At 36.3% G+C, this 20,175-nt stretch overlaps 1 protein-coding gene across 1 annotated transcript in view; it reads right to left on the bottom strand.

Annotated features, from left to right (window-relative positions):
• LOC126367309 (trissin receptor) overlaps positions 1–20,175 on the bottom strand; it is an 80,587-nt gene that overhangs the window by 2,449 nt on the left and 57,963 nt on the right. Inside the window, exon 5 of the mRNA XM_050010776.1 lies at positions 499–669. Coding sequence (XP_049866733.1) covers positions 499–669 — 171 coding nt within the window. The remainder of the gene's footprint in view (positions 1–498; positions 670–20,175) is intronic.

Genomic DNA, 20,175 nt, shown 5'->3' with positions numbered 1-20,175 from the left:
AAAGGCGAACTAGATGTAGGTGGAACTAAGGGTGACTATTCATCATCATCAGCCGTACGACGCCCACTGCTGGGCATAGGCCTCCCCCAAGGATCTCCACGACGATCGGTCCTGCGCTGCCCGCATCCAGTGGCTTCCCGCGACCTTCACCAGATCGTCGGTCCACCTTGTAGCGGGCCTACCCACTGAGCGTCGTCCGACACGTGGTGGCCACTCCAGAACCCTTCCGCCCCAGCGGTCATCGGTTCTCCTCGCTATGTGTCCTGCCCACTGCCACTTCAGCTTTGCAATTCTCCGAGCTATATCGGTGACTTTAGTTCTTCTGCGGATCTCCTCATTTCTGATTCGATCGAGCAGGGAAATACCTAGCATATAAAGAATTATTCATATAAGTAAAGAATTATTCGTTAACATATACCTATTTGGTTTAAAGATTAACTGGATTTGAATTTATTCTTATCAGACAAATCAACGAACTACTTTATGCTGAAGTATCACCTTAGCTTCAGTGTTGCCGATGAAGGTTCGTTGTGGTTCGTAGTTGGGGTCGGTGGAGGCAAGCTTCTCCACACGAGGACATTGAGTAGCAGCACAGCACTGCACCCGGCCCAGGTGCTGCAGACCATGCGAGCTTTGCCATAGTCCCACTGCGATGCGCGTGTATAACACCTGAGGACAATAACGTGGGTACATTCTAGTTACATTTATTTACCACATACCGTATACTTAGCTAGTAGGAAGAATGCTCGACACTCACTGTGAGATCGCAGGTTCGAATCTAGCTATCGGATTCTCGGACCTATACCTTTTTTTTTTGACGTGACTTATGTAGATTTGCCGCAGATGGCATTAACTTCTTGGCCGGAAAAAGGACCTATACCTATACTAATGATTTTAGTAAACTGATTACGAATTCACGTTTGGATCATAAATGAAGGAAAACAAAGCTAAGAAACTCACATTCCCGAGGAATGTGGTTCGGAGTAATGTGACCTAATCTTTATTGGGCTAGTTTTCCCTTCGCGGGTTGAAAGGTCAGACAGCCTGTCGCTTCTATAAACACCGGTCCTGTCAAAACTTCAGGTTAGTTAAGCGGATCTTGTGAAAAACGGGGTAACGCTAGGGATGTGATGACATATATTTACTATATACGTAACGTAACGTAAGTACTTATATAAAGTTGCCTAAAACTGTTATCCGTAACAGAATGAAGTATGATGAATTACGCGGAGACGTGGGTAATCAGGGGACCCTTTTTACGCATAATCCTAATTTAATTAGGCATGACTGGTTGGACGTATTTTTTAATCATAATCGTCTCTTGGCATAATGGTTACTTGGCTTACTGTTACTTAGCATAATGCTTCTATTTTTATTAAGCATAATGTTATTAGGTATATTGTTTTAACGCATAATAGGTATTTGTATTAAATTGTTAAGGCATTAGTGATGGTATCTGAAAAAACAAAACGGAAGTATTAGGTATATCAGATTTAACTTAGACAACATAGTGTAACAATAGGTAATTAGTGTAAGGTCAATTCTAATTGAGTAAAATGTTTACGAGACATTGCAACACTGGCCGGAATTAAAAATAGGAGAAAAAAGAAAAATGTTTGGATGCAGGAGATTGTTTTTTGTTTTCTGGTTTTGTTTAGAGAGACGTGGATGTAATTTTGATTGTCATAAAATTATAAACTTGTATTATATGCTGATAAGCATATTTGTTTGTCAAAAGTAAAGGAAAATATATATGTTATAAAATTAAAGAAGGTGAGTTTTATTTTTTATTAGTGTGCGGTGGGGTCGCTCTTAGGCCACCCCTAGGCTGCCAACACGTTTATTTAGTAACAATTATGGTTAATATTAATTATGCTTAAATAATAATATATAATATGCCTCACAAGTATTACCTGTGATTAGTGTAGTTTTTTTTGACTTGACTTATTGTAGATTTGTCGCAGATGGCATTAACTACTTGGCCGGTCAAATGGGGAACGCTGAACGCTCTCACCCGATACAACGTTTAAGACAACACGCCTGAAGGTGCCCAGTTGGGCGCGAACCTCGGCTCAGAGCGTCGTCTGAGAGGGAAAATATTTGAAAGAATTAATCAACTCTAGGGGGTCGATAGCGATAAGCGCTGATTGAGGAAAATCGTCGACTACGCCGGCGCGGCGGGGTCGGTATCGGGGTCCTAAAGTGTTTGGTGTCGCGAGCAGATTGGCTGCCTCTATGGCTAAAGTAATCGGATCGTCGGGATCGTATATTACGTCCTTCGGACGCCGATACTTTTCAGTTCCGTCCCTAAGTGGGATGTATTCGGAAGCCGCAACTACCAGGGGATTTGGGTGGTGCGGAGCTGAATCTAAAAAAAATTGAAGCTAATTTGAGCCATTGGGCAATGGTAGGCAGACCTAGGTCAATGTGCAGATTTTCATTGCAAAGGAACCGCTTCGTGTAGTTAGGCTTTATTATATTATATCTAAAAATTATGCCTATTGATTATTACGTGTAATTATCATTAGGATAAATTTTGTATACCTTGCTAAATTATAACTTATGTTCCTCCGAAGCACGGAATCATCTTACTTTTTCGGACAATCAGGTGATTCAAGCCTGAAAAGTCCTTACCAAACAAAGGACAGTCTCACAAAGTGATTCTCTACCCTATTACTTGTACCCATATTCTTTAACCCATTACTTGTCTGCAAATAACTGGTTCAGCAGGTACTTAGTAGCGGTACGTACTTACTTACCTATAGTTGTTTTATAAATGTCAATTACTAGGTATTATTTTCCTATTGGCAAAAGCAATATGAACGGAAAAACAATATATCTAAGCTATAATAGACATCGTTACCTATTACCTATCTGTTTACACCTACTATAGAAAGCTCTTATGAGCTTAAAACCAGCTTACGACTAATGAGGTCTTCAAAGCTGGATGTACATTACGACACTATAGTGGTACAACACTAATTGCATGACACAAGTTTCATTTATAAATACTAATGTAACGCAATATAGCTAATGAAACTAATGTAATGCATAATTTTAATGTCGCAATAAGAATAGTGACTGAGGAAACACACGTCAGAGAAATGCATTTTGGAGGTATGTGACCTAACCTTTAATGGGCTGGTTTTTCCATCGGGTTGGAAGGTCAGATAGACAGTCGCTTCTGTAAAAGACCGGAACTGTCAAATCTTCACTTCTCTTGTGAACAACGGGATTTATCAGAAGCATAAATGTTCTATTGAAATAAGTGACGCGACATTAACTTATGCGGACGGAATAAATATATTGAGAAAAATAGAAACTTAAATTAGAACCTTTCGCGAAATTTCATGTTAGTTGATAATTATCCTACACAATATCAAATCAAACTAACTTCTGAAGTTGTGAGGTTTACACTTCCAACTGCGCATATAAATTTGTGCAAACAAAATTAAATGTAGTAGCTCCGAAAGTGCAGCGAAGTGCCTGGTAGCTTCCATTTACATCATTCATTAAGCTCAGCAAAGTGGCCCTCGTTATTTGCAGATCTACACTTACTCATTAATTACTTATGTTGCTAGTGCTTTAATTATGCAAAAATATAATCTGATTGTGAATTTTAATGAAGTTTGTCACAGAACAAGATAGAGTTAATGAAATGGGAATAGGATAGCGCTAGCTTTACGCAAATTACCAGATAAGGCAAGATGAATGGATGCTAAGATTCTGAACTATTTCGTCTTTGTTGTAACTATGTTTTGTGCGAATTATCGGACAGATTTTAAAAGTGTCACTCTTCAAAGTGGGATCATAAATGTCTGAAGTCCACGAACTACTTAACTATTTTTTGTAAATGTGTGTTCCAGAAGATAAAGTTTCGCATATCAAAAATAATTGATATCACGTGGTTTACACAAATTGTGCCCAGTTAATGGCAATTGGCTCTCCCCCTATTAGGGTTATTGGATTTAAACATAACTGGTGGGAGGTTGATAATCCACCTCACAACCCACACGATAAAAGAAGTCTGATTACTGAACCTGTTTTACATAAATACATAAATGTAGAGCTACATTTCATAATATACAAGGTGTTAGTGACATCGTAACGAATACTTTAGGAGATGATTCAGACCATGATTTTGAGTTAATATCCAGTGGAATTTTCAAACGCAAAATTCATGATTTCTTTTGTATTTTATTTAAATTATTTTCGATTTGATATCAACTCAGAATCATCTATGGTCTGAAATATCTTTCAAAATAATCGTTACGACGTCACTAACACCCTGTATTGTATAAATTTATTTAAACTACCCGTAATAAATTGTACCTCTTAGTTGTCTACGCAAATCTGTCTGTCTTACAAACAAGCTCTGGTAGACTTCCGATAGCAGATGGGCAGCCTTTAGAAACCCCTAATTATATCGTGCTTTGAAAAATTCATTGTACAAACAAAATATCTACTCAAGAAACTATGCTTACTGGGGTAGGCAAAGACAAAATTAGGAGGCAGTCAAAGCTGAAACAATAGTAGGTAAATTCATTAAGATTACTAGTCAATTACTTAGCTATCCTCGATTCTTTAGATGGCTATGAATTAACATATTTTCTGGCCAAACATTATCCTAAAGCACAGTATTCTGTGCTATTTTATACTCCACTATTAACCTTTCGAACGCCGGAACGCAGATCTCGACCAGACACAATGTAAAATCTATTGTGTCTGGTATCTCGGCATATGAGAGGTTAAGTACCTCTACCTAAGTCCTTTAGAAGTAAGTAAAGGTTAGGATTATAAGATAAACTAAAATAGAATCTCTTCTATCAATAAGGTGATTCTCTGACAGCATGACAGCATGAAAACATTTTTTTTATATAGTAAATGTGTGGAATATAAATAATTTCACCTATAGGTACCTTGATAATTGAACCGTGGGAGTACTAAAGATAATATCCCTTTATTGTGTAGAAAAAGCACTAGACGTTTAATCCCTTTGAGCTCAAGAAATACCAAGATAAAGAAAATATCAAAATAAATTGACGACGAACTAGCCTGATCTTTGCGCGATCTAAATAATACATTAGGTACCTATTATATCTATTCATCGTCAAATGACAGAACTATCTTTTATTAATATCAACAATATTTCATACAGCCGCTCAAAAGCAAACTTACTTTCAAAGCATTTAGAAAAAATAAGCCGCTTTATCCGAACGTTTACTAGACACGTGGGCCAAACATTTCGGAAAAGTTACCACTTTTTTCTGGTAATGTCCTATAATCAGGGGTCATTTTGGCCGGCCGTTTTTTTTATTGATTTCGAATTAGGAATACTCGGTAAGGAGGTTGTCTCACGAAAAAAAGTCAGAAAATACATCCACCTGTCCACGGCCTTTCTTATATGATATTGTTATTGTACCAACAGGATGATCAACTAACAAAGGACAAAGATAAAGTAGGTACATAGATAATAAAAGATTATGCAATATGGACTGTACTTTGTAGGATATACTTTTCGAGATGCGGAGGTTCTTATCTTAGAAAGGGATCTCAAAAGAGATCTTATAACAGTTAAAGGCCATATTGTTTTTTGTGAAAGAGACACTAGCAGAGAAATATCGTGCTATGTGTGATTGTAATAATAATTATATTTCAATGGCAATAGCTTCTGTACAGATTACGTTTGGTATCGTATTTTGAGACGAATAAAAACGCCTGGTTGTTTCGACAATAATGCTTCAGGCATGTCTTTAAACACAGTTCATCTCTACGACAGCCACAAAGTACTTAAATATAAATTAAAAGCTAGGCAGTCTTTATATTGAACAAGTTTTTCAGACATTATAGTCGATTTATTTGGCCGATATTAAGCTGGTTGCCTGGTAGTTCTTCGCGGAGTTATAGGAATAGGGGATTTTACAGCTTTTTATCGGCTCTTTCTGCAAAACATCGGACCTGTTAAATCTTCAGGTTAGGTAAGTGAACCCTGTGAAAAACGGGATAATCTTAGGGAGATGATGATGTTTAGTGTCCTGTTTATCAAAACTTACAAGCCCTATATTACAAGAAATTTTCTTGTAAAAATATTCATTATTACAAGAATCTGTATCAAAACTACACATGTTACAAGGTGTCAATCAATTACAATCGTTCTACTTTTTTGATAAACATAATTAACAAGTACTTGTGACTAACTTGTAGCGTGTAAACGTTTCAGACGTAAGTTTTGATAAACACGGCACCCTTTCCGAAAACATAGTCACTTTGTATCTTTTTAAAGTTTTTGGTAACATTTCCAGGTTTAAAACTACTAAATAATTGGAATATTAGCGGTATCACTAAAGGTCATCATCATCATCATCATCAGCCGATTAACGTCCCCACCGCTGGGGCACGGGCCTTCCCTATGGATGGATAGGGAGATCGGGCCTTAAACCATCACGCGGGCCCAGTGCGGATTGATGGTTATTAACGACTGCTAATGCAGCCGGGACTAACGGCTTAACGTGCCTTCCGAAGCACGGAGGAGCTCGAGATGAAAACTTTTTTTTTGTGGTCACCCATTCTATGACCGGCCTTGGCGAAAGTTGCTTAACTTCAACAATTGCAGGCCGAGCGCGTTTACCGCTGCGCCACCAAGGTCCTCCAAAAAGGTCAGTCGAAGTATTTTTCTGTTTTTCTCTTATTTATGTACTTAATAAAAAATCACGATGCAAAGAACTGAAAAGTAAGATATGTCTCAGAATTTCAACCTTAGAGAACGGATAGGTAGAGTTGAAATCGGTGCCACACCCGTAAGGGACAGAAAGTACTTCGATTACGCGGTGACACTAGGTGAAAATTTACGCCTTTTCTTAAAATTTTAATACCAAAATATAATATAGTAATGACGACTAATAATGATTTGTAAAAAGAAATTTTCCAGGCTACGTTCTCCAAAAACAATTTAAATGGCGACGTACAGTTTTACAGATTTGTAACGTGATAATTACCTATTTTCTCATTCCTTGGGTAGATAATTGTTCAAAAATAAGTACCTAATTGTTGATTTATTTTTATTGCTTCTCGTTATTTTGATCAGAACAATCATCGCCATTAATTTAAGAGCCACGCTCTTGTTGGTGTAGCATTCTCGTGCTACTTTTTTAGGGACAATTAGGGCAGTGGTTTCCCTCTTGCCTTCCGCGGTCAGAATAATAATGGGTAGAAAATGTGTTGTCCCTGGATGTAATAACAAGGGTCATCATTTATACTCAAAAACAAAGATGAAAGATGCATAATGTCTGTTATCCATGAAATTAAAAGGTTAAACGAAGGTAACGTATAGCCTGGAAAGCCCTCATTATGTATTTTGCTATAAAATTTCAGTAATCTGACTGTCTAATATTGTTTCGCAGACTCTTACACTCAAGCATTCCTCTCTTTTAATTAGTATTGAAACTTATAATTAATTACCTTTTTTACAAAGTTTTTGTTTTACTACGGTTTTAAAATAGGCTAGAAGAAGGTAAAGTTAATGTTATTGGAAATATTTTTGTAAGAAAACACAGAAAAGAAAAGGTCGAACGGTAAAAAAGTTTGGCGCCCGGCAAAGGTTGTAGTCACAAGTTAGGGATCGACGATCCAATGTTGTTACGTAGGAAGTTGTTTATAAGCGCCGCGCTGTGACTACTTCGTTAGCGCGATTCAGACATTGGTATGCGCCAACTATATTTTATGTGCAATAGGAATACTTGGTCTGCCACATAAACACGTTGCTTGGCAACGTGGTATGGCTGGCAGTAGACCTCGGATGCTATGTCGCTTTGTATGTGGAGTGCTAGGTTCAGACAGCTTAGGTAGCTGGTGATGGATCTGTAGAAACTCCGATACCCGGAAGTGTGGACTGGCAAGTTAAGGCGGGTCGTCGGCTGGATGTGGAGATGTTGTTTCGATAACTTGAAGCTGAAATATTTAAGTTAAACTACTAAAGGTACAATATTAATTTCTTTAAATTTATTTCTAAGCGATGTATTAGGTCTCAACATCTTAATTTGTAAATTGTCCGAACGGTTTAGAATGGAATGGTATTGTTGACATCTGCGGCATAAACAGCGGCGCCACCGTGGACTTAAGAAACAGAATTCAGTACCCTTCTCTTCGTCTTTGTTACTCCTTCGGACTATTGCATAAGTTCATCTCTCTCGCTTCTGCTATTATTATGACCTACCATGTCCCCTCCAGTCTAATTCTTGCTACAAGGTTTCAACTGTAAGGAAAATAACTGTACAAACGATGCTGTAGGGAGCGCTGGTTGTTTAAACAAAAACCCACATACACATTTGAATGAACTATGTTTTGCTTTTTAGGATAATAAATTAAATTACAAGATACAGACGCTGAGATGCTAGTTTACTAGCGCTAGTGATGTGCCTAACCATAAATAGTAGATTTTAGATATATCTCATACAGTAATCCTTCGCTAAGTGAGGATTTTATTAACCAGTTACTTAGACACTTTTTGATGTCAGTACATACATACAGACACACACATAAACTCACGCCGGTTTCCCATCGGGGCTATGGAATTCCATTTGCTTCGATTCTGACATACTTCTTTTGCTTCCTGCACGATCATCAATCGTGTCATACACACGCGACGGTTCAGAGTTGATAGTACCAAACCTTTCTAAAGGACATCCCCAAATTGAACAATGCACGTCCTTCTAGGTCTTCCTCTGACAGCCCTACCAACAACCTTCGCCTTAATATATTTCTTAATCTACTTTCTGATATATCTACTTTCATTCCCAGTTTGGTTAACTAACCAACTTTTTACTACAACGTTTTCTGAAGGAATTACGTCTAGTAAATTAGTTTACGTTGTAATCGTGGTGGTTTTACAACCCTATAACTACACTAACACCCGTTAGTGACACCGTAACGAATACTGAGGGGATGATTCAGAGCATGATTCTGAGTTAATATCAAGTGGATTTGTCCGTCGCAAAAATCATTTATATTTGTTTTTTTTTATTACTTTCAATTCTATACATTCGCGACAGAAAATTCCTTTCGTTTGATATCAATTCATAATAATGATCTGAATCATTCCCCTCAGTATTCATTACGATGTCACTTAGACCGAGTTCATATCAAGTGGAATTTCCTGTCGGAAAATTCATGAAAGTTTTAGTGTTTTTTTTTAATTATTTTCAGTTCCATACATCATAAATCAACTCAGAATCATAGTCTGAATCATTCCTCAAAGTTTTCGTTACGATGTCACTAACACTCTGTATAATAAAAAGATTTTCATACAGCAAGATTATTTACCGCCTAGTCGTGCTTTACTTTGTTTGTAAATAGCATTTTCGATGAATAGGTAAAACGGTTTTCCAAATGTCTAATTTCGTTAATTCTACCTAAATTCTACCTATTAGTCATTCTCTAAAAATTTGTTTTCGTACTCACTTTATTATTTTAGTGGCGCCACATTGAATTTAGCGTAACGTTACATAGCCTATAACCAATCAAGACGCTTCTAGTGACACCTCATTTGTTAAACTAAAACAGGTTTAGAAATGATTAAATTGGAACAGACGTGCATACACACATAAATTAAATACTCGTACATACATACATACATAGCGGACAAACACATAACCCTGCTTTTTGCTTCGCCGCAGTCGGGTAAAAATACAAGTTACACAACGAGTCGTTAGTTTCAGATTTCAGTAAAAAGTGAGTTATGTACATGTTTGTTTTACGGATCGGCTCAATCAACACTTCGGCAAGTTAATCCGGGATTGCTATTTAAGCCTATTAACAGTTGAGCTTTTGTTTTGAGGGTCTTCGAAAAGGTGCACTTGGGATACGAAATAAGTAAAAACGAAGGTAATTAATTAGGTACAACAGTAAAAAAAAGATGAGTACTGTATCCTGTTATTGAGAGAAAAATGCAAAGGTTAGGATGTAGGTACTTCTGTTTATTTTGTTTATCGTTATTCTGCACATGCTTCGGGCATGTCGTAAAAGTCGCCTACGTGCTTCAGTAACTGGCAATCTGTCCTCTATTGTGCACTTTGTCATATTTTATCCTAGCTAACAAACATGTAAATAGGCTTCAAAAAGTTCCTAATTATTTACAACTCTGCCGGCTATATTTAGTTTCTGGTAATTGTGAGTTTTGTATACGCAATGGCCCCGATTCATCCAACCACGACTTAATTTTATTTTACACACACCCACATTCCCGAGATATTAATTTTCGGAGGTATGTGACCAAACCTGTATTTTCCTTTCGCGGGTCGGAAGGTCAGACAGGCAGTCGCTACTGTAAAAAACCTGTCAAATCTTGAGGTTAGGTTAGGTTATGAAATGATGATGATGACCTCCTAATTTTATTTTAAGTTATACTTACCCGTCATTATCTCATTCACCGAAAAGGAAAGGGAGCATTGACAACAGGTAATTTATAAAATGAATGAATTAATGAATTGATAATCCGAGCGAATAAAATAGGTATCTGCTGATATGCAACCCATTTGAAATGTGTGTGTTTGATGTGTGTGTGTGTGTGTGTGTGTGTGTGTGTGTGTGTGTGTGTGTGTGTGTGTGACTTTTTGTAATTATTTCTTTTTATTTTGGTGCAATAAAGTGTATTTGTATTGTATTGTGTGCTGTCGACTTATTGGCCAATATAAAATTTCGGGAGGGATTTTTAAATTTCTGCCTAAAATTGATGTGTGTTCCATAAAATACGATGCTGTTCTGGGAGCAAATAAAAAACATAGAACACGTTCAGCTGCTTGTCTTCCCGGGCATGTCGTAAAAACCGACAGAGGGATTGCGTCCTCTAACATGATGGACTAATGTTATGGGCGATAGGCTGATCCCTTATCACCATAAGGTTCATCATATCCATCTTAGGACTTCGTATCAACAGTGGCTGCAAGTTGTCTTTGATTACTTGTGGCTCTGCCCACCCCATTTGGGATTACGGGCGTGAGTTTATGTATGTATGTGTTCCATAATTTTCATGCCTGTCGCATTTGTCGCAGCACTCGAAAGAAATAAGGAAATGACAAGTATAACTTAATATAAAATTAGATAGTGTGTACTGGAATCAGCACCAATGTACCCTAAAGGTTTACCTTTGCTACCTAAACACACATTTAAACTCAAATAAGGGATCCCGCCCCGCCCTGTATGTGATGTACTGTACTATCTTCTAAACAGTGTTTTGGTTACCTGTTACACGGTAACCCTAATTAATAAGTCGCCGCTAATACTAACGACAGTTGCTAAAAGTAATTTTCTGAGGTCATGCGGTTCTGCCCATTCCGTTATTATGAAGAATCAGAGTTTATAGTGTAATTATATATTTGCACGTTTTTTATAGTTAATAGTGTGCGCCTTTATTTCCCTCAATCAGCGCTTATAGCTATCGACCTAGTAGGGTCGCGAATTCTTTCAAATATTTTTCCTTTCAGACGACGCCCTGAGCCGAGGTTCGCGTCCAACTAAGCACCCTCAGGCCTGCTGTCTTAAACGTTGTACCGAGTGAGAGCCTTCAGCGCCCCCATTTGTCCGGTTAAGTAGTTAATGCCATTTGCGGCAAATCTACTTTATTAATATACTTTACTTTTAGGCTTCGCTCGCGTTAAATTCGGGGTGACACGATTTAGATTTAGAACACAGAAGAGAACTCGGAACAGAATACGATTTTAATAGGCTACAATAGTGTAGACGATATTATATATGTCTTTACATTTGGAGATAGAATATAAAGATTCTGGGCATTGGACAGACGCGAACATGCTACATACAATCATCCATGAGAGAACCATGGCTTCTCTAAGTTGACCCCAGTGTATTTGTAAAGAGACAAAAAGTACCCTATTAAACTGTCTTGACTTAAAAAAAACACGTCAATTCGTTGCTCCTTTTTGCCGTGAAAGACATATAAACAAACAGACAAACACACACATACACTTCCCCATTTGTAATATTAGTATGCAAACACTAAAGTTCGGAAAGGAAGCGCCAAGAGGAGATCGATTCAAACTGCGATGAGCTCGACGCCAGACTACCAATGTCCATTCTACGTATAGGTATATCTACTAAAAGATTGTTGGATAAGTGCTGACGTGCAGTGAATGTGGCCGCACATTTCCTTTTATTTATTAACTACGCCAGTATTAACCAAACCTGTAATAGTAATGGTTTTCCCTTCAGAATGCAAGGTTGGAAGGTAAATTGGGAGTCGCTTCAGCAAAAAGTGCTGTCAATAGGCACGTTCAGGTTGGGTCAGCGGAGCCCGGAATAAAAACAAAATAAATGCCAGAGAGACGATGATAACAACGTTAGCCCACTTCCACAACAAGAAAAGCTGTATTTAGGTTCCGTCATAATGTAAATATATAATTGACGCCTCAAAAGACAACTTGCAGTCACAGCCAACTGACACCCCAAAATTCACATAAGGTACTAAAATCCCAAGATACAAACATAGATGGAAAAAAAGCGACTCAAGTTATGTTACCGGGCGTTTGGAAAAATACTCTGCTCGACTGTTTATCATTATTATTTTCTTTCATTTTCTGTTTCTGGATACCTTTTCCATTAAAATGATACTGACCTTATCAATTAATCATTATTTTTTATAGACAGTTATGAAAAACCCGGCAACAGAACTTGTGCCGATTTTTTTGTCCACTAGTGTACCTATGATAATATAATCCACCCCACCACATGAGTCATCAGTTATGAAGTTCATCACCCACATACAGACACAATCACACAAGTCTATCATGGTTAAGAAAACGAACATTTAGTCGACTTTCATAACATGCTCGGCCCGGCACGACAGGATTATTAAGTTATGATTTAGGTAAGTAAAATAATTTCCCTGTAGTTTACAGCGAAAAATTTAAGTAAACGAATATTAAAACGATCTTATATTTTATTAAATCATAACTTTTACTTTGAAAATGGACCCTTGCTGATTATGCGGACAGAAATAGGTACTTACTGTAATCCAGGATTAAGTCTCATGGGAGCGATATAAATCGGAATTATTCGAAGTCACGATTTGACCAGAATCAATTTATTTTCATCTAAACGTTTGGATTTGGTTGTCCATAATTTCATCGTAGCTATTTTAAAGACTTATTTTCACATAAAGTTATACGTATATGTCTGGTTACCATTTTTATAGTATTTTTAGAGAAATGCATAGGGTGTTAGTGACATCGTAACGAATACTGACGGGGATCATTCAGACCATGATAACAAGTGGAATTTCCAGTCGAAAAAATCATGTTTGTGTTTTTTTTAATTATTTTAAATTCTACACTCTGGCGAAGGAAAATTTCACTTGATTTTCGTTACGATATCACTTACAAGTACGCACAGGTAGCTATACAAGTACGGATGGGTGTTTGTGATACCTTAACGAATACTGAAGGGGATGATTCAGACCACGTTTCTGTGTTGATATCAAGAGGGATTTCCTTTCGGAAAATGAAATTGATTGTGTTTTTTTTAATTATTTTCAGTTCCATACTTATGCGACGGAAAATTTCCCCTTGATCGACTCAGAATCATGGGCTCAATCATCCCTCAAATATTTCGTTACTATGGCACTAACACCCTGTATTATAACAGTAGAATTGCATGCAAATCTGCTTGTTTAAATGCATTGGTTCTCGAGATTTGGCCGTTAAAGTTATTTTTATACTATGTGATGATAGATTTGAGGTATGGCATGTGTGTATTTACTATACGTCTATTTCTTCGGGCATACAGGCGTGACTCCAATCCCAATTAGAAGCGACACGTTTCATACATTGTTTTAAGTTTACGCGGTTATTATCATAATTAAACACATAATAACGGGTTCTTATCGCGATGATGACACGGGATGACATCATCCCGTGATCATGGCACTTGCAATAGTGTCGAAATATCGAGAGTCTCATATCCCCATTTAAACGCGGTAAGAACCCGTTATTATGTGTTTTAATTATGACACGTTTCATTCCGTTTGGTTGACCATCGACATTATAATGTTTAACGATGATCTCCAGTTATCTGTAGATGTAATTTATTCATTTCGTTCCAGCGCACACTACGAATCTGATATCACACCTATTATCCGTCACTCACTTACTCATACCGGAATCTTCAGATTTACAATTGTCCATTCGTACGATTGTCCATTCTCGCGGATTTCCCGGAATTCATCCAATAATCGCGCGAAACTGGGTGGAAGCAGTTATATTTAATCTTCAGTAACCACTTGGCGTGGAGGTTGAGCTTATACGAGCATAATCAATTCAAAAAGACTCTATGTTTTTATTTCATTTTTCCATTTTAGTCGGTACAGTCTAGAGAAATGTCCAAGCGTACATAAAGGTGAAATAATGTATTAAATAAAAGTCTAAGTCAAAAGTACTCCAAAATAGGGCATTTGACTGGGTCAAAGATAAATTATAAAATGCAAATCTATAAATAGAAGCCAGTATAAGATGATCAAAAATCAATCTCATTTTACTATTCAACGTATTTTCGAATTTTATTTACGAATTAAGTAACAATGAGTACGATGTTTGACCTCTTTTATTGATGACGTCACAGGAAAGGATTTCCATACAAACTCCAAAGAAAACTTTCGTTTTGACGTTTCGTAAAAAGTATCTCATTTGACTAGGTTGTCAAGTAGCATATTGACAAGCATACCATAACATAAGCTTACGACTGTATTCTTATTGAGATAATCAGAGGTACAAGTATCACAAGATGAACTAAACGAGCAATTATGAATATTTTGATGAGGGTCTCAAGGTATCACATTGTTTGACCGAAAATGTATTCGCCAATATACGTACATTTAGGAAACAACGATTGGAAATATAATATTTACCATTTCATTTCAGGTACCTAAATAATCAAACCACAATACAGGGTATTTACTTAATAACTGTCTATAAAAGTGGTTCGTGGCTTTGTACCTAAACAATCCTTTATTTAATTTAGGTTTCAATATCTCTGTGGACTTAAGTCACTTGGAATACTAATGTAGAGCTGTCTATGAATTCTGCGACGACTGTAGAATCCAAATGATCGAAAGTAAAATAAGTACTTAGTAATCCCAAATACGGCTGCAAAGGTCCTTTATTTTACTTTCGATTCATGTTTGAACTACAACCGAAGTGTAGCCGCAAATATCCTTCAAGTAAATAATATTCTCAATTGGGTTACAGCTATGGTGTAATTAACATAGTACCCGCATTTCACCGAGCTTCATTAGACTAACGTAATCAGTGGTGAACCGTGTCGTCTGTAATGGTTGATAGCCAATTAGCAAAGTACTTAACTAGTTTACAGATTGAATTTTTACCCGATTGAGGAGAAAATCTAATATTGAAAATAACCTTATTTATTTTGTGTGGTTATAAAATGGGTCTATAGTAGGAATGGAGCTTCACGGACACATAATAAACCACTGAATATCATGGAAATAAATTTAATAAAATGTGAAAAAATTAGTGCCGTAAAAGAAATCTAAGAGAATTCGTAGAATCACGTAAGTACCGGTATCTTGGGAGGAAAATAATATTAAAGTTGAGTTCCAGCAAGAGAACCATTTCCGTTTAATAAGATATTCTTCATTAATGGTACAGAGGTATACCTTTTCCGTTACCTATGTTACTTGTTAAACATGACATGTTTAACAAGTAAAATAGTTTAGTAGTTTTCCGTCTCCTTTGACACTCATTTCATATGACAGCACTCTTATATTTTTACCCAACTGCGGCGAAACAAAAGATGGTTATGTGTTTGACCGCAATGTATGTATGTACGTTTGTTCCCTCCTAACTTCTAAACCACTAATGAGGTATTTGGCAGAGGGCAGAATTTAGATTCGAACAATGTAGGTATTCAACAAAATATTATTTCTTAATTTTTATTTGACAGACTTTTAAATCGGTTAAATTTCTTTAAATTACTTTGTACCCGACTGCGGCAAAGCAACAAGAAAGGTTATGTGTTTGACTGCTATATAAGTATGTTTGTATATACCCATGTTTGTATGTATGTATGTAAGTATACTCGTCTGTTCTTGCGTAACTTTTAAACCACCTGTCAGAAATTAACAAATGAAGTGTCACTAGAAGCGTTTTGATTGTCTGGTGGTTATAGGCTATGTGACGTCAAGCTAAATTCAATGTGGCGCCCCCAAGAGGACATAAAACGTGGACGAAAACATTTTTTTTCAACGGTATTTTATTGGATATCAAATGAAAGGGCTTAATTTGCACATTTTAAATATAGGTACATACTTGCGGGTTTCCATATATTTATTCAATTGATAACATAACCACTCAGACACGTTCCCGATAGGTTTTATCTCCAAATCTTAATAAATAAGAACTCAAAATAGTATAAAAAAATATAAGTTTAAAAACTAAAACCCGACTACGGAAAATTTCAAATAGTGATGTTCTGAAGACCTTGTTTAGATGACATGCCATGGATGGTCGTATGCCAATTTGTCGTAAGAGTTTGCTTACCTCGATATACGACCACGGCTTTCTTTTAAACATCACTATTTGGAAGAATTTTATAGAAATATACCTACCTATTTTATTGTTTCATATTTTTCCGTACTCGGGTTTTAGTTTATAAACTTATATTATTATCTTCGTCAGTAAGCGGTGTTTTATAGATTTTATTATCATTTTTAGCTGCATGTTTCTGCGTAAACAGGGGCAACTGTTAGTATCTGACTTATCGACATGAAGTAATATCTGCTAAAGCGAAGCAAGACCAATTCTAGATTAAATCAGTCACATGCTTCTAAAAATATTTCTCGGAACCATGACGTTCCATCCAATTTTTTCCCTGAGTGTTTGCACACGCGGTATTAGTTGCTACATATTAAATGAATCCGAAAATTAATATTTTTTTAGTGGTAATCCACAGTAGCCCACCATCCATACGCTGTAGTAGTAGTGGTTTCGCCGTGGTAGAGTATACTCTATGGAGTATCAACCGGAGGGGGTAAGCCCCCTCCGGTTGATTGAGGGGACCCAGCAGTGGGGCAAATATAGGTTGTTTACGTATGTGTAGTTGTAATCAGGATTCGAATCACAGTCATATTTTTATTGTTTTCATTACCTACCATAGAGCAACTCCCGAGCCTTCAGGTTACCTACATAAGTAGGTACCTAATGTAAATAACAAAAAAAGTAGACAACAATCATGATAAGGAATTAAATTCGCAGCTACGGATGTGTATGTTTGACCACAATAACAAAATCAGCAGTAATATCCGGAATCACAAGGCGTAGGAAGATTGCCTGTCAATCAGATAAAACTTTTGTAATTTAAATTTCAGAGACAATGCGTGCAAAAAATACGAACATCATTGCTTAATATAGATCGGTTGATAATACAGTAGCCAACGATAAATTAAAAGTAGAATATAATATCAACAAACAAAGAATTTCGGTTTGATTCTGAGTATAAAAGCGGCGCAAGGTATTATTTTCAGACACGCTGTCACATTTTTTTTTTGACGTGACTTATTGTAGATTTGCCGCAGATGGCATTAACTACTTGGCCGGAGCTGTCACATTTTATAACGCGCCATATCACACGGTGTCCTGCCAGTTTGACGTCTCACGAAATAGAAGAAAGGAGTTGGAAAGGCCCTAACGCACATTTTGTATGAAAACCACTGTCGCCAGTTCAATCCCACTCTCTTTTACTACTACTCCTGAAAATAGAATTTGCCGGCGAAAACTTTACCGGCAATATACATATTTTATGTGATAGGCTGCAATTTTATCGTTACTTTTCGTAAGATACTGCGTGTAAAAGTATTTTTTGATAAATAGCCCGTCTAGCATTCCTGTGATAAGGAGGAATCTCCATACACGATAGTCGATATTTGATTTTTTACCTTGCAGGTTATAATGTACAAGACGACCTTTTAATTTACTATCGCGGAGCTCCGTGTATCGTAAAGTTTGTGGACGTATGAAGTGGAAGTATGAATGCTCATACTTCTATGGCGCGCGATTCTTGCTCACTTGGCCCCTCTAACCTCTTTCTTCTATTCCGTGGTCTAGCCTATTAACAAAGTGATTCCGATAAAAATGGAGGAAAGTCAAAAGTAGGTACTCGAGCGCAGACACTGATGAAAGTGTTTGTCTACCACTTTATCCACTTTTTGGACAGAGAAGGGTGTGTCAAGATCAGGACGCAATCAAGTGTAGCTTCGTGATCCTTATGTGTTATAAGGATCATCTCACACATTTAACAGTTTTTGTATAAAATATAAAGGCATAAGATAATTGAAAATTTGCTTTACGTACTTTTCGCGTATATACGTTTTGGGGATCGATGAACATTTCTCTGGTTATAATACTAAATTCGACTATTGAAAAAAAAAAACATGGGATTAATTTATAATTAAATGCATAAAAGTTTGCATTTAAAAGTTTAAAATGGATTATATTTGTAAAATCAAAGTTAGTTTTGAGATTGTACTCTTTCTTACAATGAATGTCATGTGACAGTTACATTCTAAGAAACACGATAACGCATATTTCGTAATGATACATGCTTAAAAAACGATGAACCTAATTGGAAACTCGAGGAAAAGGGTAACGGTATCAGATAGATATAAATAACTTTATTCAAAAGACATCTAATATTTAACCCGATTGTCCTAACAGACTTTCAATTATTTATTTATTATCAAAATAAATATCAAACCTGTCCAAACTCGTTAGTTATGCATGAAATTATACTCGCTCCTTGTTCGAGAGGGTTTTAACAGTGTAGTCTACGTCTTATGCTCCAGCATCGTCACAATTTTCAAAGCTCATATCCAAAGCTAAAAAAAAAAGTTAGTTTCCCGCTTCCTGAACGCAGCTGTCAACTAATGTCATTACGGTTTTTGTGCACCGGCGCGTCTTTTCGCCTCCGTAAATAAACTTATTGAAAACTAATATTTAATACAAAAACATGATTGATATAGTGCGAAAAATCTGTTACTTACATAATCAAGTGCTTTTTTCTCTAAAAAAGCTAGAAACAGTACCAAAGAAAAAATGTGGATGACGACGAGCGTAAGTTCTTTTTGATAAAACAAAATGTGGATTAAACTGGTAAGTCTTAACATTATCTATCTACTAAAACAAGAGAAGATATAATTATGATCAATTCAATTTAATTCCTTTTATTGTCGAAAACAAATTACTTTTTTGAGGTTATAATTTTATAATCCTAACATTCAAAGAAGTAACTTAAGTTGGTACTTATTACTAATAAAAGTAACTAGTTTTATTAACAGAAATAATAATAATATTAAAATTGTATCGTGTTCGTGTTATAACAGTGATTTAAAAGTTATACTTTATTCCGATGTTGATGTTGTTTAAATTCGCCTTATATAAGGCAGGCAAAGATCTGAGGACTATACAGTCTTGACTTTAGTAATTTAATATTCGAAAATCACTTCAGTCCCTGATTGCCGCGTTTTTATTTTCATCTGTCAAAAAAAAAAACAATTTTGTTTCTTTTTGTAATTCGTGTTCTTGGCTTATGTTGCGGTTGATAACTTACTATCAGCGAATGAAATGAGCAGTTTTATTATAAAACAAAGAGAACCAGTGAAATATAACCGCAGAATGGCATAGAAAAGTAAATAATTAACTCGGAAATAATTTGACAAGTTCAGATAATTAGATGACAGAAGCACTTCATGTTTACCCTGTTCATCAAGAAGTACCTATGACACAGTAGTACTCGATATCACAGAGGTCATCTACACCATTGGTAGACAAGATACATAACTTATTCAAGATAACACTTAAAACATTTAGAGGATTATAATTGGTTTACTACAAGATAACCATACTTAAAAATGATATTATATATATTATAACAGTACATAATCCCTTCTCACAGTCTCTGTTAAGTGGTGTTAATAATGTTATCTTCTCCGAATGATACTTACAATATAAGATGATGATAATATACCCTAACAATAAAAACAGAAAGAGTGTTAAGAGAGTACAGGCAAAAGATAGCCTTATTATAGTAAGCAATTTCTTCCAAATTACTCTAATCTTATTATAATTCAAGCTTCCAACGTATGGGTGATGATTATTG

The sequence above is a fragment of the Pectinophora gossypiella genome, chromosome 1 (assembly GCF_024362695.1).
Source record: "Pectinophora gossypiella chromosome 1, ilPecGoss1.1, whole genome shotgun sequence".
In the NCBI taxonomy this organism is placed as follows: domain Eukaryota; kingdom Metazoa; phylum Arthropoda; class Insecta; order Lepidoptera; family Gelechiidae; genus Pectinophora; species Pectinophora gossypiella.
Note: the sequence above shows the minus strand (reverse complement) of the source record. Positions and strands in the feature narration are given on the sequence as shown.